We start from the raw sequence: 25,085 nt of genomic DNA on the forward strand, positions 1-25,085 counted from the left end.
ACTATTCACAAAGGTCGTCGTCGCACGCCTCCCTACAGTATGCCAATGGTTTCGTATGAGTGGAAAATCGCAGTGACGTTCGCCAGAAACGCAATGAAAACGAAGCGCTTTGAGGACCATAAGGATGACGTAAACTACGTTAAGGACGCAGGTAGAAATCGTGATCCAAACGACACATGCGTAATTGTCGATGTGAATACCAACGACGCCCGTTTTTTCTGGGGAAAAAACGGAAGGAAGGCATTGCACATAGCAGTCAATTTCTTGAGACCTGCTGCGTGCCGTGGTACCCGAAGTGTTTGACTTGATTTTCCCGAGGCGGAGGGAAAAGTCACACCCAGGCTTGAAATTACACGTAGTCTGATTTTGCGTCCGTTTTACAGGCTACTTAGGTTATCATCGGGAGCATGGAGTGCCTGTCACTGAGAAATCACCGAATGTGGTATAAGACGACAAGTACGGCGTAAAAATATCGAGTTTATGGACAGTGTCAGTGGGACGGACGGACGGACATTGAAGCAGTTTGAAAAATCTCAGTTAGTGACGGTCGCGCCGGACCACCCACACCATGTCACAACTGATCAGTCCCAGCGAGTCGGACTGACCCGGATCTCTTGTTAAGCTGTTTTGGGTGGGCAGATAGTAGATTCAAGGATAGTTTTGGTGTCTTGCGGTTTTATCCCGTGGAAACGCCGTTTTCTCGCGGGTAGACCCAGGCGATTGCCCAGCGCCGCGACATCTCGGCGGCGGAACCTTTGCTTGGATCGGTTCTGCTGCTGGACCATCCGTGAGGATCCGCAGAGGATGGGAGTGAGAGAGCGAGCAGAATCGAAGAAGAGGGTCTCGGGACGACGCCGTCAAAATACAGGTGAGGACGTACTGGCGAATCGGCAGGGTGGGGGAAACGTCATTTTATCATCAGCCTTGTAGCGTGGAGGATACGTGTCGGTGGATTCTCGTGAGTAGACCTAGCTCCTGCAGATTGCTTATGAATAAAACCCGGGTATTCGCAGAGTTGCCGTCGGTCGTTTGTCGCTGGTGTGTATATGCATGCATGCATGCATGCATGCGTGCGTTAGCGCGCGCGCACATATGTGCGATAACGCATACTAACGATACTGAACCAATTAGGAACATGAACCGCATTTCTGCGGCGTGTTCCCTCAGTCATCGCCGGTGTAACCTATCGCGTCTGTGTCAGGTGCGATTACCCCTTTATGCTGACCATCACTATGACGCATCTGGAGGCTGCCTGGCTTTTTTTTTTGCAAGTGGACTGCAGCCTCTACAGTGTAAAAATCTCAAGTGCTGGGACAATGCACACACAAATTCTGGGAAAATAGTTCTACCCCGATATGCCAGAGCTTACACGTAGACACATTAATGGCTTGCTTGTTGTTCAGATGTTGAATGGGTTTAATGGAAACACATCAGGCTTTTCCATAGGGAGATAGAAATGCATTTGTAATATCAAATGGTAACTGATAGTGTGTGTACCTGTGCGTGCATGAGAGAGAGAGAGAGAGACAGACAGACAGACAGACAGACAGACAGGATAACATACCAAGGGAGATCTGATTTGTAGAACTCTCATACGAGCTGAGCTTAGCTGGGATAAGGCAGACGACTATCAAGCCTTGCAGTCTCTCTGGAGAGGTTCCTCCTATGTGCTGCAACAAGCAGTAACAACCAAACATGCTCTCACAGTTACCAGGAAGTACATCCTGGTTTTGGTACTGACAGCTGATATTAACCCAGAACACTAATTTATGCTGAATTGGCAGAAGACTTAGAACTATTGTAATCCACAGTACTGTAAATATAGTCATATTGTCAAGCTTTACTTTGTTTGCCTGGTTCAGCCAAACCTCCCATTGTGTAAATACACATAGAACTCATCCAGGAAGAGTTTCCTGTTAGGACCCCTTGCAGAGTGTATTTTTCTCTCTGCATATGATCCAGACCTGTTGTATCTGGACACATCCCTAGGGGCCAACCAGAAGCTACATATTTTTACTCTAACTCCATGTCCAGCCCAGCAGGATTCAGTTTTCTAGCAGTTTGGTTCAGCTGTGTGTGGGACAATTAATGGGTAAAAACTTCAACAATGACTAAACTGATGTGTTGCAAGAGCAAAAGTGTGTGTGTGTGTGTGTGTGTGTGTGTGTGTGTGTGTGTGTGTGTGCACACTTGTATAATATAACATTCTCTGTTCTGCAGGCACACCTACATTATTAAGATCAGTGCTACCAAATCACTATAAGGTGGAGAAATAACCATACATCAGACATTTCACAAAGTGAATGCCTGAAGCCACTGCAGACCTTTCACATGCTTCAGAGGGTTCAGAGCAACACAGGAAACTTGATCGATTATGTTAACTGATCCACTGAATATTGATTTTCTTTTAAAATGTGTCCCACAGTAACGTTTGCAGCCTGCTTTTAAGGGACTCGTGCTGCTTTTGTATCTGTGGTATTAGCCTTTCATACACAGACAGAAATAGCCTCTTGAAAATACTTTCCCTGGACCAGATTTTTTGTTACTCATTTTTAAATTGAATTATTTAATCGATTGCAAGTTTTACCAATTAATTATTTATTTTAACAGCTTTGACTCCACTGAATGGACTCCACTCCATTGACTCCATGTTTTATGCCAGAAGGTTATATTCCAGGGCCTTTGTATGCTTTGTGTTAACATGTGGTCAGCCACTGTCTCTGATATGCTAAACCCAACGGAATGTGGCAAAGGTATGAGTTTATTCCGAGCTCTATCTGAGGTTTTCACATCAGTCACATCGTGACAGTCATGCCACATCTTCTGAGGTGACACGCTAAAAACTGCATGCTCGTTCCCGTCTGACATCAGATGCTGCTTGGGGCCATTCACTTTTGTCCACCAAATGGAATGGGCCTGAACAGAATGAGGACAGCGAGATGTTACGGGACAGCACAGCCTGGGTGGACAGCTGCACTATTTCTTCCATCCTTCTGGAAGAAGTGAATATACCTGTAATCACTGCTGAATATCGTCGCTAAAGTCATTCAGCTAAACATCCATCAAAATCATGGCTCGCTCTATAAGTCAATGTATCTGCTTTTTATGCAATTATAAATTTTTAATGTACATGGCTGGGTTATTTATCAAAGGTTGAGATCATTTTCAATCCAAATCTCGTTTCAAGAAGTAATGACATGTCTGATTCTGAATGAGCTATTAGACTGAGGAGCGGAATATTAGACCTGTAAATGTAGTCGCTGTCATGCTATTTCGTGTGTTTTAGTGTGATTGTTTTTGGTATTCCCAGATAGTTTAATACTGTAGTTACTAGGGAATTCACAGTGGCTATAAATTTGAAAGGGAACTTGGGAGAAAAGTTTAATTTACACAGATTTTCTACTTGCCTCAAGCCAAAACATTTTCAGTGTCCAAAATGTGAAATATTGGCCTTTGCAATACTGATCTTGCAGAAAGCTGCAATATGCAAATGAGCTCTCTAACAGCCTTTTTTTACATTGTGTTGTGTGAGCATCCTTACCAGTCTCAGATATTTCTGATGAGTGTTCTGAGGGTGTTTAGATGAATCACAGCGTTCGCATGACCCCACAATGATGCTATTTGGTGGTCATAAGCCTCTATTAGTTAGTTAGCAAATCTTAAACTTTTAGTTCCAGTACATCGACTAAAAAGCATGAACAACTGTTGCTTGGTTATTCAACTTCTTTTGAGGTAAATAAGAAATTTGTGTAGCTCTGATCCCCCCCCCCCCGCAAACCATTTCTCACCTTAGGCATGTTAAGTGTATGCCCAGGACAAATGGGTTAGAGAGTGACCACCATTACAAGAGCAGGATTACAGCAGTCTCTCTCTCTGTCTGTCTGTCTCTTTGCATCTTTCTCTATCTCTCTCACCCTATTTCTTTCTCTTCCCCTGCCATGTTTTCAGGGCTGTTTCTCCTGTCATGACCTATTTATTTTTTAGCATCCTTTATCATGCTGTGTTCCTGCATGTCCCTTCAGCCGGTTGCGCAGTGTGCAGTTTGTTTCGCACCTCTTTCCTCCATGCTATTTCAGCCCTCGCACTTTGCTTTTCATTCTATAGGTCCAACGTTTTAAGAGAACACTACTTTTTCCTCCTTGCTTTCATCACGTTCTGTCATGCTAAACTTCGGTGTGATTTTTTTTTTTTTTTTTTTTTTTGAGACATTTAATGTTTCTTCCTGAGCAACTTTTGAGCACAGGCTGATGTTCCTTGTGGCTTTTTTTTTCTTTCTTTCTTTTTTCTACGGCTCCCTCTGTTTCAGTGGTAGGGCTGCCGCAGTCCTGTTATGTTGGAACAATTTCTCCTGACCTCCATCTCTTCATCCTCCTCCATCATTTCTCCTCATTGGCTCATAACTCCCCTTGTGCGTGGCTCTCGTCACTGCTATCTCACCACCACCACCACCTTCTCCTTTAGTTTTATCTTGCACATCCAGATTCAGACTTTGGCATCAAACTGTGCTCCTCCTTATTTTAGAATGAGGACTATCTGCCACTCACACCCACTGTCCCTCTGCCTTTCTTCTCTATCTTAATCTTTCTCTTCCTCTCTCTCTCTCTTACTCTCCTCTCTTTATCTTCTGCACTCTTACCCTCTTGTTTTCTTTCATGTTTCCCTCGTTTCACTCACCGTCTTTCACTCCTGCCGCCACCCACTCGGTCCTTTTCGCCTCTTCCAGCTTGTGTGTGCGCATGCGTGTGTGTGTACGTGAGTGTACTGATGTGTGCATTTCAGAAGGTACATTTATGTAGGAGTCCTGACAGTGTGTGAGAACATTCTGTATACCACACACATCCGCACGCAAACACCAGGGATAAAAGATTGCAGACTAATCTCATGCAATTTTAACAAAAACAACATAAGCACATTGCTGGCTGAAGTTATCCTTTGCTGAGGTCTGTCTTTGAGTGCTCTTTCACTGTTCAGCGCTTGTTTATGCCATTCCTCTGCATCAGGAAACATTTCAGATTTCTCTGTGATCACCTACTTAACACTATTCAGACTATTTATTTATTTATTTAGTTATTTATTTATTTATTTTTAAGTTTTGATTTGAATACATATGGCTCTCTACTCTGGTGAAATAGGGGTGTTTACTTTTCTTAAGGGAGTCACGGGGACTGATTAGGAACAAATCAGAGAGAGTCATATTTTTTCATCATATAGCAATTTTGCTGTAAGTTTGCTGGCTTTACCCAGGTGTATGCGTGCACATGTGCCTTGAGACTTTTACACTGCTACACACACACACAAACACACACACTTTCTGCTACCCAGAATGCCATCTCTGGTTGCTCGTTCTGTATGATTGATGGGTGAGAGATGGGTAATGGAGGTGCCCTTGGAAAAGAGACGCCTCTCTAACAGGCACTTACCACCTTATAAAGACTACTACTGCCCTGTGCAATCTTTGAATAGTGTTCAGGAGCAAAAATATATTGTGTCCTGCTTAGAGAACCACTATTGATTGGGTGGAGCTTGAGGTATTCTAATGTTTATTGGCTGTTGGCTGACAGCTTTCTTGTTGGTTATCTCAGGAAAGGTGGTGTACGGGGCCACCACCCATGTGATATGTTGAATATCCTAAATCATAATATACTCAGTATAACAGTGTATAGACAGTAGTGGTGCTGCAGGTTTGGGCTTCACACAAGGAACTGAAATTGTTGTTTTTAATGATTTTGGAGACATCAAAGACTGATGAGTGGGTTATGGTCTCACCATTCTTGCTGTCAGTACTATGCAGGGTGGTGCTGCAAAGTTTCTCTGCCTTCTCTCTCTCCCTTTCTCTCCCTCTCTCACCAGAAGCCCCCAAAAAGCACCATGAACACCCTTTCTGAAAGTCAGTAAAGAGGCCCTTTATATCAGCATTGCATAAATGAATCTTAAAAATGGGCCCTTTTGTATGAGCACTGAATGAAAAATCAAGGCTTCTGACTGGTCCAAGCAGGCTTAATTTCTTTACACCATGACAATTTTATGTCACATTAATGTTGATAATAATAATAATATTGTTGTTGTTGTTACTACTACTACTACTACTAATAATAATAATAATAACAATAATAATAATAACAACAATAATAATAATAATATCATTGGTGGTGTTATGTTCAAATACAAACACCTATGCACTCACTTATGTATGATAATTTGTATTGCTATCATTTTGTTAACCTGGCTATCTGCCTTCTAGAGAGCATTTAAACGAGACAAAATAGTGTCTTAGCATTGTTCACAACCACAGATCTGCGACTAACAGTGATCTGTTTATTAATCCATTCTTTAAAAAAATACGACATTATTTCCAGTTTGGCCGTGAAGTAACAGATGTTCAGGGTCTGGAAAAGAGCAGCAGAAACTGGAGAAAAAACACAGAGGAGGAGGAAAAACCAAAAAAGTAAATCATTCTCCTCCTCTAAATTCAGGAAGTTAGTTACTCTATGCCTTTTAGTATACTCAAACCAAATGAAAAAGGAGAAGAGCTGCTGAGGTTGAAGATGGACTGGAAAATTGAAAGAAGAAGCTAGAGAATGAGCTAATCTAACTCTGGCTACAAAGAATAACTGTGAAAAAAATGCAGCCAAACTCTCACTAAAAAAAGACACTGTATGGCAATGGAAGGGAAAAATGTAAAAGGCTTTAGTGTTATAAAGTTTTACTTTTTTTTTTGTTTTTTTAGAATTTTGTTTGTATTTATTTGTCATATTCATGCATCATATCTGTAAAAAATATTGCATATATAATACATCCTACACAAAATCATTCCCCCAAACAACTGAATCACAGTTCCACAGTGGTTTTTAATGAAACAATATTGGCTCAGTGTAGATATTGGGCGACATTCAAATACAAGATATCGATATTGGATCGGTACAGAAAAATTGGTATCGTGCCATCTCTAATTACAGCCTGTTGGTTTTTTTTTCTCCCCCACTGCCACATTAGTATGTCTTTGACGGGGACCAGTATCCATGGCAACCATCACTAGCCTCTCTTTCAGTGACAGCCACAAGACTGTTGGACTAATGAACTAAGTCGTCTCTTCCTCGTTCCCCAATTCTCTCACTCTCTCTCTCTTTTTTGACTGTTTGCTGTAGGTTGTAAGACAGTATGCCTCGTCTTCTGAACCATCTGGTACCCACGTGTTTACCCACGTGTTGTTTGTTGTCTCAGTCTGAACCAAACAGTCTCTCTCTCACCAGGTCCTCATATCCTCTCACCTCTTCATTTCTTTCTTGCTTTATACGCTGATATGTATGTGATGTGTATCAGAGGTCTTTTTTTAAAATTTGAGGAATATTATTCAAAAATAGATGCATTTAATTAATTCATTTATTTATTTAGTTTTTGCCCAGTATGTCCAGCCTATTGTGTTTCTCACTACAATGCATACAAATATCTGTTTAGTTTCCGGTCAGCTTTGTGGCATATTGAATTAATACATTTTAATTGCAGCCACAATTCACAACTGTTGCTGATTAATTAGACATCACAAAAAAAGCCTGGATTCAGTTAGAACATACAGTGTTTAAGAAGTCCAGCATGCCATAAATCATCACTATAATTGTTCATTTCAGTGCTCGGGTGTTAGCTCAGCTCTTTTGCTGCGGCACATGAGATGAATCCATTACTCTTTGGTAGTAACATGAACTTGGTCTAACCCTGGCCCTTTCAAATGCATGTTTTAGTAATGTGAAATTAACTTCACTGTCATACCTGTGAAATACGTGAGCCATGTAATACATTTAAAAAGATTTTACACATGCACATATACATAATTTTGAGTTTGTGTGTGAGTTCACATTTTACAAAATAACATTTTGGATCAACTAAAGTAGTTGTTGGCGGGACTGTAAAATTCGAATGTAAGGTTCTGGATGAAGCTGTTTGGGACATGAATGTTTGCCCCACCTGAGCAGTAGAGATTAACACAAAGACTAAAGAAGTTCATGAAATGAGATGAAAGTTTGGTTTCAGCTTCACAATTGGTAAAAGCCAACGGAAGTGCAGGTTTGAAGCCGTGCTCAGTCTGCCAAGAAAACGAGTAAAGGGTGGTTTCCCGAGACTAGTCAGGGCAGTGTGAATTTGTGAAGAGAGGAAGGAAAAAACCAAAACGAAAAGGTGTGTACATTTAGCGCAAATGAGTGTAGGGCTGTGAATGATGAAGCTCCCAGCCCACTCATCAGACATGTTTGAGACTGGTAAGTGTGCTCATACAAAACACAATGGGGGGGGGGGACAAATCTGTGGCTTGCTTCACTGCTTGTTGACTAACTGTATAATCCATCAGATTTATGGAGTATGTATTACGGAAGCCCGTACTTTGATGAAGGGGAATATTTTATAGGTTAAGCTGTCTTGGTTCTTCCTGTGCTGCTCAGTGATGCATCGGGGACACCTACATTATCACACTAACACTTTATGCTAACCTTTGTCAGGTAGAATTGTTCCTTAATGTTTCCTTCCAGAATGTCTATGAGAAGGTTTTACCAGACTTTGAAAAATGTTCCAGTCCTATTATTAAAAAAAAAAAAAAAAAAAAGTGAGTTGCATAACTCACTGGAGCGTGATAAAATGAAGAAGTGGTAAAATTTGGTAATGTGTGTTGTTGGCAGCTGTATGTGTAGCTATTATTGGCAGGGGGTGCTGGCTCTGTTAGGGCCCATTCTGTTGAAGCTTTTAGGTTTTTTTTGTGTGTGTTAGGTTTTAGCTTAATCAGGCTTTTTTTGTGTGTGTGTCTATGTATTATGTGTATATCCAATAAGATGACCATACACAACACACATGCACACAGGTTATTAATCTGTATGTACGTGCGTGTGTTTCAGGGCAGTGATGCCGGGCATGGTGATGTTTCGGCGGCGGTGGTCAGTTGGCAGTGATGACCTGGTGCTGCCTGCTCTCTTCCTCTTCATACTACACTGCATATGGTCAGTAAGAGAGTGTGTGTGTGTGTGTGTGTGTGTGTGTGTGTGTGTGTGTGTGTGTGTGTGTGTGTGTGTGTGTGTGTGTGTGTGTGCGTGTAACTTAAGTTCTGATCTTCATGATTTTGACTTGTATTTGGACTCAAACTTGTTAACTGAAAATATTATTTATCTGTTGAAGTCCTGATGCTTTCATAATCACTTGGCGTAGCAAAGTATGATTTAGTATCACTTTTAAGAAGAGGTAACTGTCTTTGAGGCAAGCAGTTCAAGACAAGTTTATTACTTTCTGCTCAGGCAAAATGAATCAGGATGTCATTGCTTCAAGTTTGTGATATAATTCACATGGTTAATTTAAGGTATCAATAGCAGTTGTAGTAACTATAATATTCATAGCTTCCGACCTTGAAATAATGTTCAGAATTTAGGATTAGCAGTAAAATACAGAAATATTAATTGCTTAACCTAACTTTATAACACAAAATATTCTAAATGCCTTACTCCATAGTTCTCACCCAGACACAATGGGAGGAATAATTCAATAACTGAAAATCTAAACATGAAAGTGTTTAATTGTCCTAATGTTGAACTACAGAGGCAATGGGTGGTTTGAAGTCCGTGGGCTGGAAGCTAGAGTGTGTCTGTGCATGCCTGTCTGTGTGCGTCTTATCTGCCTACATATGTATCTGTGTCCATATCTGTGTGTTGGTATTATGCTCTCAGGCTGGTGGTTCTGTCTGTGGTTCTGTTCGGCCTGCCATACGGGTTGGGCCAGTCCTGCTCCGTCACTCTAGTAGACCATGGCCGCGGCTACCTGGGCATCCTGGTCAGCTGTCTGATCTGTGAGAGCGCCATCATGTGGTTGAGCATGCGTGGTAGCATCCTCTACACCCAGCCCAGAGAGGCCGTGCAGTATGTACTGTATATACGACTAGGTAAGACACGTGTGCGCGTCTTTGAGGCACTTAGTCATGTTTAAACTGGGAAGCAAAACAGTATGTTAAAAAGAAATGATAAAGACAAGCTTGATATTTGTTTGAAAGTGCTTAGGAAACCACCGAAAGCTTATACATACAGACACACCCCTGACATTCTACACCGTCTGAACCATTCCAGTTCAGTTTCATGTAATGATGCATGTTATTTGCTGGTATATCTTCCCCAGCCATCCTGCTGGTTGAGCTGGTCTATGCTGTGGTGGGCATCGCCTGGCTGGTTCAATATTACCAACCCTGCTCTGATGTCACTGCCAAGAACCTCGCCCTGGGTGAGAGACGCAGGGTGGTCTGTAGAGCCGCAGTGAGAGATTAGAGGACTTCATGGTGTGTGTTTAGGAGGGAGCCAATGAAGAAAGAATGGAAAATATGGCATTGAGGAGAAATTACATGGGGATGCAGCATGTTACACTAGATACATATATGCCTTGGTGGCACTGGTAATTTAGACTTTTAATTCTTTGTATAACTCTGTAGGATCATTGTGTAAAGACGTTTCTGTATAGCCTTTTTAAGACTTAAGATTTTAATGTCTAATGATGTCCTCAGTGCATTATTTATTTAAGAACATTTTAATAGCCTAGTGTTCGCATTGGTGTATGGACCACTTTATAAAATGCTTGCGTGTGCACGTCCGTGTTTTACAGGAATTGTGGTCTGTAACTGGTTGGTGATCTTCAGCGTGTTTTTTACCATGATGTGTACATTTGATCCCACTGGCCGAACGTTCGTCAAGCTTAAAGCCACCCGACGTCGCCAACGCAATCTGAAAACCTATACGCTCAGGTATCACACACGTGACCTAAAAACTCAGTTAAAACACATGAGGTACAACAAGCTCAGATAAAACACAGATGACGTACACTCTCAGGTAAAACATGTGCGACCTGTTAAATGTGCTGCCACACACGTTGTAATCTAGCTAGTTACAATTCCAAACAGTGTGGCCTGTTGTTATGGTTACAGTTTGTGTTGTCATATGAGCCATTTTTCTCTTCGCTTTCCTGAGAGGATGGATGCGAATACTCAACAATGAGCCTTTTTTTAAGGTTGTTTTTTTTTCTAGCTACCTTGACCAGTGGCATCAACTTTTTTTACACCTATGAGCTTGATGAACAAACCAACTTGGATGGTACCTGATTTATATTGCTCTTTTGCCCATTCTACCTTCTTATTTCATAAAGGCTATTTTTGAAAGTGTCCCCATTTCTGTATATGAAATGCTACTGTATTTTGGCCAAAATGGTCCAATATGTTTCCTTCCCTGATATGACCTACACATTCAGGTAAAACGTGACACTTGAGTAAAATGACCATTACACTCCGGTAAAACATATAAGTACAACATACAGACAGATGTAATGTCTGTATTTGTTTGGCGGTTAGTTGTATTTTCTAAACACTGCTTCGTGTTTTATGGTTCATTTTTCAGGCACAGGCTAGAGGAGGGTCAAGCCAGCAGTTGGAGTAGGAGACTGAGGTTCTTCATGTGCTGCACCAGGGCTCAAGATTCCCAGTCTGTTAGTACACACACACACACACACACACCCACACACACACACCCACACACAAGCATTTTCTGGCTCCACTGAGAGGTATATCTTTATATCCACTATTTATCTAAGGTGTGTTGAAAATCCCCTCTAGTCACTGTTTAAAGCAGAACAGCACTGGCCTGAGCAGCATCAGTATGGGTTATACATGCATTCATGTACACTCACCCACCACCTTTGTCAGGACGCGTATTCAGAGGTGGCTAGCCTCTTCGCCGAGTTCTTCAGGGATCTGGACATTGTGCCCAGTGACATCATCGCCGGCCTTGTGCTCCTCAGACAGAGACAGAGAGCCAAGCGATCCGCCATCTTGGACCAGGTACGAACTGATGGAGGAGCGGCCGGTGAGGGTTCAGTCAGCATTAAACCATATCTTTAAGAAGAGAAGAGAAATTGCTGCTTATTTTCCCTTAGACACAAAAGCTCAATACCTTCAATGCCAGTTTTTTTTGGGACATTGGTTAAGACCCATCTTGGATTAAATTGCAATGTTTTATGGGATTTTCCTTAGTGAATCCGGGGTTAGGGCTAATCTTGGTCAGGGATACTGGCATATAAAGTGGCTACTTTCTGTAGTTAGTTATTGGCAAGACCTTTAGATATTAAACTCTTGCTGTGGAATGTCCTTGAACATTGACACTTGCTGTATGTAAGGGTACTGGAAGGGCCTCAGCCTTGCTAAGCTGACGTCCATTGGGAGTGGGCGGTTCAGAGCAGGAATCCATGCTGTTCCCAGAGGAAGAGCCAGCCGGGCCCTTAAAGTGCAAATTAGGCTGAGAGTGCAAATTACTGTGTGTTCCGTGTGCATGAGAACTGACATGACCATACCTCCTAACTGTTTTTCCATCTTTCATTCTCTTATTTTTTCTCTCAATATCTGTCTCTGTTTCAGCCAAACAACAACATTTTAGCCTTCCTGTCCGGTATGCCTGTAACACGCAGTACACGTTACTTGGACCTTAAAAGCTCGGTAAGGGAGCGAATGCATGCGTGGGTGTGCGCGCACGTGAGCGTGGGCAGGCGTGCGAGCGTAGCTGTTCACATGGACATGCATGTTTGTGAATGAGCGTATATCACAGATGTACCGCAGGTTGTGCAGTTTGTGTTTGAGGCCCCTTTCCTCCTGGGCCCTGTTTTTCCAGGTGGAGATGGCCATGTATAAGGAGGTGTGCTATTACATGCTCTTCGCCATGGCTGCATATGGCTGGCCCATGTACCTCCTGCGGAAGCCTGCCTGTGGTCTGTGCAGGCTACTCAGTTCCTGCTCGTGAGCCACCCTTCCTACAGACACCTTCGTTTAACACTCCCCCTTAGCCAAGGCATTAGATCACATACGCTGCATATTGTGCAGGGTCATCGTACTTGTTGCAGCTTTGCGCGACTCATTTTATTTTATTTTTTTGAATGTTTGCTATTTCTATATCAGCTGCTAAGACAAATGCTAGGTTAATGACGATTTAGAAGTGATCTCTCCATCTCCCTCACATCCTGGCTAGTTGTCCGTCTGCGTCCGGTTCTCGTCTGTCTCACTCAGTAACGGTGGAGGAGGACAACTGCTGCGGCTGCAACGTTCTGGCCATCCGTCGCCAGTTTTTAGACCGAGACCTCAGACAGGTCCAGATTGTCTACACATCTTGCCATGATGCGGTGAGCATTCAGTCTGACATCTTAAATCAAATCTCAAACCCGAAAGTAAAATAAAGCTGAAGTAAGGCTGGTTTTGTTTGACTGAAACTACGACTGTACTTCGAAAGAACTGTCTAGACCCCCCAAGTTTCGTCAGATGAGGAAGTTTGAACCTGTGTGTGAATATAAACATAGAGAAATCCCTTAGTGCTCCAAATTTAACATCATGACCTGTGATCTCAGCAAGTACAAACTAACCCCACTGATCTTTGTACTGTATGCTACAGTTGTTGTTTAGCAAACTAGCTCAGAAGTTAAATATTATCTCCCAATCTTCTTGTTTACCCTTTCCTGCATTTAACGTCCTTTCCTCCCTTTATGTCTGCATTATGTTAATTCTTTGTATAATTTGTCTTTGATCTGTTTGTGAGATGAAGGAGGGGGGGCGTGTGTCATATATGCCATCTGCTGTTTTAGGTATATGAGACACCTTTCTATGTAGCAGTAGACCACGGGAAAAAGAAAGTCGTCATCAGTATCAGGGGGACACTGTCGCCCAAAGTGAGCCTTAACCTGCAGCCTACACGCACTTTCTAACTGAACCCCTAAAAAAAACACATTAGACTGAATAGACTGAAATTACAGTGTTGGCCTTGTCTCGTTTGTGCCTCATGTTCTCTTACTCTGTGTGTATCTCTCATACTCTGTCTCAGGATGCACTCACTGATCTCACAGGGGATTCAGAACGTTTGCCTGTGGAGGAACAGCATGGGATCTGGCTTGGACATAAGGTATACACACACACACACACACAAACATATATACATATACATATACATATACATATACATATGTATGTGTGTGTGTGTGTGTGTGTGTGTGTGTGTGTGTGTGTGTGTGTGTGTGTGTGTGTGAAGGTCACCAGCTGGATAATTACTGCATGGGTGATTATGTTTCAGCTGGCAACAAGTTATTTAAGCCAAACTGATGCAGTGAGCAGCTTCTCATTTGTTAAACAACCATGTCGAAAGTCAAATCCTGTGGTTGTGGAAAAGATGTTAACCTGTTTCAGAAGGGTCAAATTATTGGCATGCATCAAGCAGAGAAAACATCTAAGGAGATTGCTGAAACTACTAAAATCGGGTTAAGAACTGTCTGACGCATTATTAAGAAGTGGAAGGATGGTGGGGAAACATCTCCAAGGAAGGAATGCGGTCGGAAAAAAATCTTAAATGATCATGATCGGCAATCACTTAAACGTGTGGTGAAATCAAATCATAGAAAAACAACAGTAGAACTCAGGGATATGTTTAAAAGTGAAAGTAAGAGCATTTCCACACGCACAATGCAAAAGGAACTCAAGCAATTGGGACTAAACAGCTGTGTAGCCTTAAGAAAACCACTTGTCAGTGAGGCTGACCGGCAAAAATGGCTTCAATTTGCTAAAGATTGGACATAAAGATTGGACTCTGGAGCAATGGAAGAAGGTCATGTGGTCTGATGTGGTCAGATTTATCCTGTTCCAGAGTGATGGGCGCATCAAGATAAGAAGAGAGGTGGCTGAAGTGATGCACCCATCATGTCTAGTGCCTACCGTACAAGCCTGTGGGGACAGAGCTATGATCTGGGGTTGCTGCAGTTGGTCAGGTCTAGGTTCAGCAATGTTATGTGCCCAAAGAATGAGGTCGGCTGACTACCTGAATATACTGAACGACCAGGTTATTCCATCAATGGATTTTTTTTCTTCCCTGATGGCACAGGCATATTCCAAGATGACAATGCCGGGATTCATCGGGCTCAAATTGTGAAAGAGTGGTTCAGGGAGCATGAGACATCATTTTCACACATGGATTGGCCACCACAGAGTCCAGACTTGAACCCCATTGAGAATCATTGGGATGTGCTGGAGTAGACTTTACACAATGGTCCGAATCTCCCATCATCAATACAAGATCTTGGGGGAAAATTAATGCAACTCTGGACAGAAATAAATGTTGTGACATTGCAGAAGCTTGTGGAAACGATGCCATAGCGAATGCATGCCGTAATCAAAGCTAAAGTCGGTCCAATTAAATATTAGTGTGTGACTTTATTTTTGGCCAGGCTGTGTGTGTGTGTGTGTGTGTGTGTGTGTGTGTGTATGCACACACCATGCAATGTCTTCTGTAAAACAAATATGTATATAAGCTCAACAGAGCAGCAAAATGTGATCCGTCTCGCTTGTGATTTCTTCCACCCCCTTCTCTCTCTCTGTCTCTCTCTCTCTCTCTCTCTCTCCCTCCGTCTCTGTCCCTTGCTTGTATAGGGAATGGTTTACTCGGCTGAATACATAAAGAAGAAACTGGAACAAGAGATGATTCTATCTCAGGCCTTCGGGAGAGATCTGGTGGGTTCCAACGTACTGCTTTTCTTTCCTCAGTATTGCGAGCGCTTGCACCGGACTGAACGTGGCTCGCCTATGCACTTTGACCTGCGGTGCTGTGCTCTAGCAGTTGTCCTTTTTGCCCATCAGAGCAAAGGAACCATGCATTACGGGCTGGTGATCGTGGGCCACTCCCTGGGTGCCGGCACTGCTGCCATTCTCTCTTTCCTGCTTCGCCCCCAGTATCCCACACTGCACTGCTACTCCTACTCTCCGCCTGGAGGTCTTCTCAGGTCAGTGAGGCTTGAGAGGTTCCTCCTTTACGACTATGTTCTGCTCTTACTCTCATCCCCAGTAAGGGGCATTAGGCTCTATGCCATACATTATGCTGCTCATTAGATTACCCATATCCTCACCCTTTCTGGTCTTCCTATTCGAGTTTATATGTACTGCAATTAGTTAGACTACGAGAGGCAGAAATGATGGGAAAGACCATTAGGTGCATGTAATAGATTATTTGTTGTGGAGGCTTGTCTAAATGACTTCAGTAAAAACCACCCATCTTTATCTATTAAATGTGTTTTGCAATGCAAAGTAGCTTCCTGTCTACGGAGGTAAAGCAAGACCTTGGGAGCAGACCCTGAAGTTCGCTTGAAGCTGACCATGTGTGCCATGTTTTCTTTACAGTGAAGATGCGATGGAGTACTCGAAACAGTTCGTCACATCCGTGGTGTTGGGGAAAGACCTCGTCCCTAGGTGAGCTCTGCAGAATGCCTGCTTCAGTCGTGTGTGTGTGTGTGTGTGTCTGTCTGTCTGTCTCATTTTTCAGTTTTGTGTTTTCTCCTTAGGATCGGCCTTTCTCAGCTCGAGGGGTTTCGTCGCCACCTACTTGAAGTCCTACAGAAGAGTGATAAACCGAAGGTGGACACACACACATAATTCATAAAAAGCAACGACAGGCAACCCTTTAAAGTTGAATACCTGTGATATTCCAGCCCTGTGTAACATATATATCCCTTTGGGATTGGTCAGCCTAAAGTACCAGTTAAACCTCGGTGTCCTCGTTGCACTGAGCAGCTTCCAGCAGTGAGTGATACGGCACGACACCTGCCCGCGCGCTGCCCCCCTCCCACGTGTATACGCCCGAGTGAATCACATCGCTCAGTTTCCAGTCCCTCTGCACAGCATCGTCCAGCCCAGCTCCATTCCACTCATACCGCACCACGTCAGAGGACAACTCTCAGCCTCAGGCTTTTCATATTGCCTCTCTTTACCGCTCACGCAGCCATTAAGTGTGCAGTCCTCGGAGGGATTCATTTTCTGCCTCTCCCGCTCTGTCTGCCTCTCTCTCTCCATCTCCCAGTGGAGGATTATAATAGGGGGCACTAAGTGTATCCCTAAGACAGAGCTGCCTCTGGAGGACGAGGCCCCATCTCAGGGTGTGACGCCCTCTAGCTCCCGCCTGTGTCTACACCCCAGTGACCTGAGCATCGCCCTGTCTGCTTCCACTCCGCTCTACCTGCCCGGCCGGATCATCCATGTGGTTCACAACCACCCGCCAGAGACCTGGTGGGTGGGAGAGAACATGCACATTTCAAAAAGGAATGCACAATATTGAGTATTTTCTGTGTTTAACTATTTAATGCTCAGTTAGTGAAAAATTACAATCAGACAATCAGGTACATTATGCATGAATATTTGATTCTTTGTTTTTGGTTACTGGGAATCAGCATTTACATTACCAAAATATTACTTTGTCTTATCTTTTTTGTTCTTTCTTCCGATTTCCTGTCCTCTCTCTCTCTCTCTCTCTCTCTCTCTCTCTCTCTCTCTCCCCAGCTGTGGTCAGGAAGAGCCCACATATTCAGCTTTGTGGGGGGACAACAAGGCCTTTGATGAGGTCATCATCTCGCCAGCCATGCTGAATGAACACATGCCACATGTGGTGTTGGAGGGCCTCAACAAGGTGGGGGTGGGTGGGTGAGCGGGTGAGGATGGTTGAGTGTGTGTGTGTGTGTGTGCACGCGCGTGCATGCATGTCAGCATGTCTCTACATGCATGTCTGCATACGTGTAAGTATGTATGTAGACATGCATGTATTGGTGTTTTTCGTGCTTTTTTCCGAGTATCATCTTTCTGGAGCCATGCTTTCTGTGGGTGGAGGGCCGTACTGTGGCACTCAAACCCTGCTGTATATCAGACCCAGTGCGGCTGAGGTTCAAGAGGCTGACACAATACGAATCAGCAAATCTGCCACTCTCTTAGCAACACGAGTCATCGCTTTAATTAGCTCAGTTCTGCAGACGGCTGGCTGTGGAGTGGCCCAGGGTTGCATTGGGTTACATACCTCTCCTTCCTGTTTGGCATAATTGGAACTGGGCATATCTGTGTTGCAAAGGCCATGTGTGTGTGTGTGTATATGCGTGCGTGCCTATGTGCACACCCAGCAGAGACAGTGTGAGGATGTGAGAGAGGTTAAGATGCGTCTGTGTCCTGTGTTTTGGTAGGTCTGCGTGTGGTGCTCTGTTTAGCTTTGATCCAGTTTACTCACTTTCCCTTGCTGTGGTCTCCTGGGCTCTCTGGACACATCTGACACTCCTTGGTCCTTTCTCCGCCCCTCCTCTCTTGGTACAAACTCTTCTTGCAGGCCGCCGTGTGTGTCTGTGTGTCCCACTGTATGAGCCGGCGAATAGTAATGTGTTCTGGTGTGTCTCTGCAGGTGCTGGAAAACCCGTTTTACCTTTCAGAGCTGAACACTGTTCAAGATGAGGATGCTAGTGCCCTGGTTGCCATTTAAACCCTACCAGAATTCCCCTCATGCCTCTCATTTCAGACGCCCAACCCCTCCAGTCACCCAGACCTCTTTGCAGCTCCAGCCCTCAGCTACCCCAGAAAACTCTCCATTCCTCACTGGCTGTAGTTAACTTATCTGTGCCAGCACTGCCGTCAGACGCTCAAACACTGAAGCCTCCTCCAGCCGGAATGTGCCGTCTATCTGATATCTGAAACCGGGCCGGCACGCCTTCAACACGGGCGGACGGTCTGGCTTAATCTGGGACACAGGACAATGATCTAATAACACTGCTACTTAATCAAGCAGCATCGTGCCGTCAGACCATTCCAGATAGCATTTCTTCTGGTCTGCTGCTGCCATTTCGTTTCCCACAGCACCACAAACAGAATCTGCTTCAGCTGCTCCTACACAAAATAGCCCTGCCAATCCAAGGGCCTCGATTACCCCCCTCCCCCTTCTGCCAACCAAACAATGGCTCAGAGCCATTGTGCCAGATCTCATGGCTGTAGACAGATAGCCCTAATTCCCGTCTACATTCCCAGAGCTCCTCAGAAGTAGCACTTCCACAATCCACTCCGTTGCCCAGGACGCTGGCGAGCCTGCAGAACTCCTCCGCCCAGCTGCTCCATTCTTTGACACTTTCTCAGGGCCACCTCTTCCTCTACGCCCCCGAGCGAAATCTCCGGGATACGCAGGATCTGCTGATCCTCAGCCAGGAACAGCTAGAGGGCCCAAACACAGTGGATGGCGTACTTTTGTGATGAAGTGAATGATACCGTACTTCAAGGCATGTTGCCACAGTGCGCGTGCTCAGTGTCCCGGGGTTCTGGGCATCCCAAACCTGCTTCATTCAGTCTAATCTCCTCCACTCTGGCCTGCTGTTCACCTGTTTGGTCTCCTGCCTTTATTCCTGGGATTTGTGGAGTATGACTGCTGTATGGTCTACTCTTCTGCCTCTCTCTTCCCTCTCTCTCCTCCGTCTCTGTATTATTGCGTGCGTGCGTGTGTGCGTGCGTGCGTGCATGTGAGACAGAGAAAACTAGAGAGTAAAATATTACCTTTTACTATTACTTTCAGTCCTTCTCTTCAAATGGCTCTTTGTTTGTTTCCTGTGTTTTCATTTGCACTGCTGACCGTGGGAAAGGAGACCCTGGTGTTTTGGTGTTTACACTTGTGCTTGTGCTTGAAAGCTTGTGCTGTGCACTGTGCCTGCTTCCTCTCCTAGTGGTGCTGGTGGTACAGAAATAATTTTTGTAAACTGAGATGCTCTCCCCTCAGTGCTGAAATGATTTATGACAACTGGAGTTCATTCCCTTCCCTAGATCATATAGAGTTAGCTTCATGGTCATATTTACATTATAAATTAATCCTTTTAGTGGGAGGATGTTTACAGGACTTTCATACCCCATTTTGTATCTGTAGCTAACATGGATGCCTTATTAACCAGTGATGCAGCCAATAGATGGCTTCACGTGCAATCTGAACAGACTGTGTAATATACTCTGGTTCACACTTTTGCTAGGTCATTCCTGTAAAGCATACCTGGATTTATGTTACCCATTTGTGTTTAATGCACTGACACATTTTCATTTTTTCATGTGTACGTGTGCATGCATGTTTGACTTGGCGCAAATTTCCCACAATTTGGGCTATTTACTCTTGCTTTATGAACTGGATTACTACATGTATTCTGTGGATGTTGTTTTAGTTATTAACATGTCTATGCTCATTAATAAAAAACCAACAGAATTTGAACATAGTGGCTGTGTGACTGGAGTTGTTTGTATAAATGTAATTTATAACTGAATTTTAATATACATGTCGTGTTTGTAGAGTTGTTGTCTGTGCATCTGCTGGTCTCTCCATTATTGCATTTCCATTAACTGCGTCGCAACATAATGAACATTTAATCCTATGGGTACCCTGTTAGATGTCTAACAAAAACGCTGATGGGTAATACCTTCGGTCTCTCTTTTTTTAGCTGTTAGAGTATCATTTCAGTAATTTATTACTATTGCTTATATGTTCTCATAACACCTCTTATTGTTTTATGATCATGTAACTGACTATATGAACTTCAACTAAACCTTATTTGATAGTAAACCTTGTAGTTACATTTTAAGTACATTTTAAACATTATAATGATGTATACAAAAGACCTAGTGGGATAACTGGCTATTTGAGAAGATACTGGAATTCTGAATTTCAGAAAAAAAGATCATAGCAATGTCATCACCTTTGCTACATGTGTAGCCAATGCTGAAATCTACAGCACAGTTAAAAAAAAAAAAAAAAGTATGTAAACAAACTTTTCCTGAGGTTTCAGGAGGGAACCAGTCGCTTTGTGTGAAGCATTTATGCATGCTCTAAGGTAGAACTGACTTGCACTGTAGGTTCTGCAGTTTTTTTGACAGGACTGACCATGTGTTTGCATTTGTGGGAGAGAGAGAGCAACCAGATCCAGGTTCATTAAGACTTAAGAAGCTTGTGTGAAAGGCTCAATCAAACTGACTGAGTAGTCAATATAGAAACCGAAAGCATCATTTTGGTAGTGTTGCATCATTTATTATATTGACTCATACTTCCTGGAAACCTACGTGATGTGATTTTCAGTTTTTATTTTTTCCTTACAATATTCTGCTTTCCCTACCCTCTTTATATCTGTCACACTATTAGGTTTTGGAAAACTACAATAAGGGGAAGACAGCCCTTCTGTCGGCTGCCAAGATCATGGTTAGCCCCACGGAAGTTGACCTGAACGCAGAGACTGTCTTTCTCGCGGCCTCCAATTCCCAGCAGCCCACACCCCCAGCTCACCACCGCAGGAACAGTAGCGTCCGGTGAGTCCTTCTCGCTAACCCTAAAAGAGAGTAGAAAGACCATATCGTGCACCTGTACTGGGATACCATCAGCTGTAGTTGTTATTTATAAGGATGTAGAACTGGTATTCTGCTTTGTAACGTTCTCCCAGACATAAAGTTGGCTGTAATGTGAATGTATGACGTTTATCAGCTCAGACAAGTTCAGCCCTGTGAATATAACTTGATCATTTCTGTTCATTTACTCTCTTCTCCCTCATCCCTCTTTTTTACCTGTATGGTTTTCCCCTGACTTTTTCATTCTGTTTCATATACCTGCTTTGTGTTTCTTTACTTTCATATACATTATTGCTCCTGTGCACGTGTGCACATACACACACACACACACACACACTCTACCTGTTCTAACCTTTTGCTGTTGTCATTTGTTTGTTTTTTTTGCTGTTTCCTGTCCTCTGCCCATCCCTTTTCTGTACTCTCTGCTGGTAGCTCCTGCGCACGCTCTGAAATCTCTCTGGATGGTTTCTCGGAGTGCCCCCCTCCTCCTGTGCCCGTGGTGTTGACTGGAGCCCGCGAGCGGTTGACAGTGGAGCTGCAGGAGCGCAAGGCGCCGCTGGCGGTGATGGAGAGCCTGTCCGATGTGGACTCCATCTACAGCCTCGACTCCCGCCGCTCCTCGGCCGCTCTGAGGGGCTCTCCATGCCTGGGGTCACTGCCATTTCCCTTGGACGCACCCATTCCTGAGGAGAACCCGTCGCTCAGCTCCCGGACCGAGCTGCTGGCCGCAGATGGCCTGCTCCAGGTGTCCCCCGAGCGGGAGCTGGGCCAAGCCGGGCCCTGCTGCCCCACACCGCCAGAACTCCTCCTGCCTTCTAACGGGGGCCATCGCCTCCTGCCTGCCAACCCGCGCTACAGCGGACACTTCCCTCCGCTTCTCCTCGGGCAGACCGTCATAGGTCATCCAGGCCGGCAGAGGGTAACCTCGCGGCCCTCTTCGGTGGTGTTTGAGGCGTATAAGCGTTCAGGTGTCCCTGTCGGCCGGGAAACGAACCCCGCGGCACCCTGGACCGGTCCTGGTGGGGAGGGTCATGAAGAGATCACAAGAGATGGAGAAGTGGAGAAAATGACAGGGAGCCTGGCAGAGGTCAGGGTGGAGCCGAAGAGTGAGATTTCGCACGCTGTAACTATGGTGACCCCACTCTCCAACGGGAACCCCAGCCAGGCTGTGCTGGAGTTTGCCCAGTACCTCGACTCTCTCTTCAGGCTAGATGAGAGTAGCTCTCCTCCTCTGGAGCTCTCTGACGCGGAGTCCGAGTCTGGCCGGGGCTCTTGCGGCCAGGTGGAGGGGCAGTGTGACAAACAGCATGGGGAGGACTCAGACAGGGACAAGCAGCTACTAGCCAGGGCAACCTTGGAGCCCAATCTCGTCCCTAAGCCCCCTCGTACCTTTGCTGGTTCTGCTGACCCCTCGTCTGGCATCTCTCTCTCTCCGTCCTTCCCTTTGTCCTCATCGGGAGAGATGAATGAACTCTCACCCCCGGACGGGCCAGTGACGGTCAACCACTCCACACTACGAACTTCCACTGCCTGTCCTTTCCCTGAGGAAAACACACTGTCATCCATGGTGTAGTGCCCCACTATCTGACCCACACACTTCTTGTTCCTTCCCTTGTTGGTGTTATTACCCCCTGTTTGAACAAAAACAAACAAAAAAAAGTGTGAAATTTTCTTGCTTTCTTGGACAAACTCCTCGAAACATGCATGCGTAGCAATGCGACTTCCAGACAGAGACCATTAAAATCACAGAATAGAAGACCTCATTTTGTACTATAAATGAACAATATTGCACTGAATGCAGTCTGTCTCATGCATATCTGTTACAAAGTGTCCTGTTTGCTGCCTGCAACATGAGGGCGTGAGGGTGTTTGGTTGCTCCTACGAAAAAGACATAAGCTACTGCTGCCATATCTGAAGAAGCTTTGCACAGATGACCCAGAATGCCCACTAAGTCTCATGTTTATGTTTACATTAATGCCACTGAACAATAAGTGTGCAAGGTTAACATATTTGCAGGGAATTTCACTTGCAGGGAATGTAATAGGATGGCCAACAAGGAACAGCTAGCTTGGTGGAGAGGAGTCGATGGGTAAGAGGCATGCTTGATGCCTACAGAGTTAGAGTTCCTAGACAAGGTGACATTTCCTCAGGTCTTTAAAGAATGGAGATGAAGAAAGGACCCCCTAACAGTTTCTGATGTCAAAACCCAGATTTGGTCATTCTGCTTTTCAGATTTTGGATTGAAGGTTGTGTGAAATGTTGGACCAAGCATACAAATAGTGCAGCACCCAAGACTGTGGTACAGATCGTGGTATGGTGTGCATGAGAAAATAAAATAAGGAATGCTTATTTAGAACAGTTCATTTTGAAATTTGCTTAATATCATTGATCTTTATTCATGCACACATTCAGTAACGATAATGTGCTTTTACTTCCTTTCTTTTTTGCCAAACATAAACCCTGCCAAATATGTGTAGGAAATGTTACCTGAAATGGCTTTGAAAATTTATGTATGAAATTTTTTTCCACTTTGTCACATAAATTTGATGTACTGTCACGTGCAAATCCACCATGTAACAGTGAATTGAACTGGATGGCAAAAAGCATGCGCCAAATGCAGTCACAGTTTTGAATGTCCATGCTAATCATGTCGTCTTTAGGCATTAGACAATATTTTATTTTTTATTTTTTTAAATTCTCATCTCATTACACAAGGGCATAGACTGGAGAAACCAGGCAAACGTGCCCTATCGTTTGACACTATACTAGATCCAGTAGCAAACCTTTTTTAAGGGTCTCTCTCATCTGCATTTTTATCATTTCTACTGTTGTTGTTATGAATATATTTCAATAATTGGTGGTTTATCATTATGATAAATATTTTAATAACTGTTACAGTTTAACTTGCCTTTTATATTATCTCTGAATGAAGTGGTCTTGAGTTGAGATATTTTGGCCTTTTTAATAGCAGGAGTACACCTTGTGTCTGTGTGGGGGAAATGTACAGCAGTGGGGCAGGTATGAGTTAAAACACTACAGATCAAACAGTATATTACATGTGCCATACACTGAATGGTATGTTTTTAGCACTGTATGCAGAAAGGGAAATTGTACAGAGTTTTTACATTACAGTCCTACAATATGGTGTCAGAACCTACCACATACACAGGCTATTCCTTGCCACTTTTTGATATGAATATATTACATAGCAATGTGTTATGGTTATATATGATCGGTTATATACTGATATATGAAACACAATGGTTCCCATTTTCACAGGTTTTAGAATATGTATAGTATAAGATGATTCTTCACTGTTACATTATTTTTTAATCTTCCACTAGTTTGAGAATGCTAACTGGAAGAGTGCAGAAATAGTTCACTGCTGTACTTTTTCAAAATGGTTGTGTATAGCATTATCTTTCATGTGATTATTTTATGCAAGTAAAACCCATCTTTTTTTCAGTCTTTAAAAAAAAAATCCAATTAAATATTATCAAGAAAAATGGCTGTATCATGTATCATAGTGATTTATCTGAAATATATAACAATACTGAAATCTATCTATCTATCTATCACCTTATATATATATATATATATATATATATATATATATATATATATATATATATATATATATATATATATAGATAGATATAGATAGATATATATATGGGGGGAAAAAACATTTATCTGTGGAAATATTCTGATTTAAGAAAATTAATGATGTAGCCATTGGTCTTCAAAAGAAACATATTTCTTTCTATTGTTGCCAGCTACTTTACCAGTCCTTATTTTTCATGAATGAGAATGTATTTAAGATTTGCCTGCACATACACATGCACATACACATTACCCTGCCTGTAAAAGAATAAAACAGTACAGATTTCAGACTCTGGTGCTGTCT

The 25,085-nt window shown here is 43.5% G+C and overlaps 1 protein-coding gene across 5 annotated transcripts; it reads left to right on the forward strand.

The window, feature by feature from the left end:
• dagla (diacylglycerol lipase, alpha) lies at nt 1-25,069 on the forward strand. Of its 5 annotated transcripts, none has more exons than XM_026997936.3 (20): nt 1-868; nt 8,877-8,978; nt 9,696-9,907; nt 10,138-10,239; nt 10,615-10,753; nt 11,400-11,487; nt 11,705-11,839; nt 12,413-12,490; nt 12,663-12,787; nt 13,017-13,167; nt 13,624-13,707; nt 13,860-13,937; nt 15,452-15,532; nt 15,659-15,801; nt 16,196-16,264; nt 16,357-16,429; nt 16,872-17,077; nt 17,348-17,474; nt 20,979-21,142; nt 21,611-25,069. In XM_026997936.3, the coding sequence occupies exons 2-20, from the start codon at nt 8,884-8,886 to the stop codon at nt 22,749-22,751; spliced, it is 3,291 nt and encodes a 1,096-aa protein (XP_026853737.1). In that variant the 5' UTR covers nt 1-868; nt 8,877-8,883; the 3' UTR covers nt 22,752-25,069. The 5 variants fall into 5 exon arrangements, with proteins under 5 accessions (XP_026853737.1, XP_081566208.1, XP_081566207.1 ...); XM_081710081.1 differs by lacking the exon at nt 1-868 and adding an exon at nt 8,229-8,249; XM_081710082.1 differs by lacking the exon at nt 11,705-11,839.
• Nucleotides 25,070-25,085: the final 16 nt, after the last annotated feature.

This window comes from Electrophorus electricus, chromosome 3 (genome assembly GCF_041902795.1).
Source record: "Electrophorus electricus isolate QZ-2024a chromosome 3, ASM4190279v1, whole genome shotgun sequence".
Classification (NCBI taxonomy): domain Eukaryota; kingdom Metazoa; phylum Chordata; class Actinopteri; order Gymnotiformes; family Gymnotidae; genus Electrophorus; species Electrophorus electricus.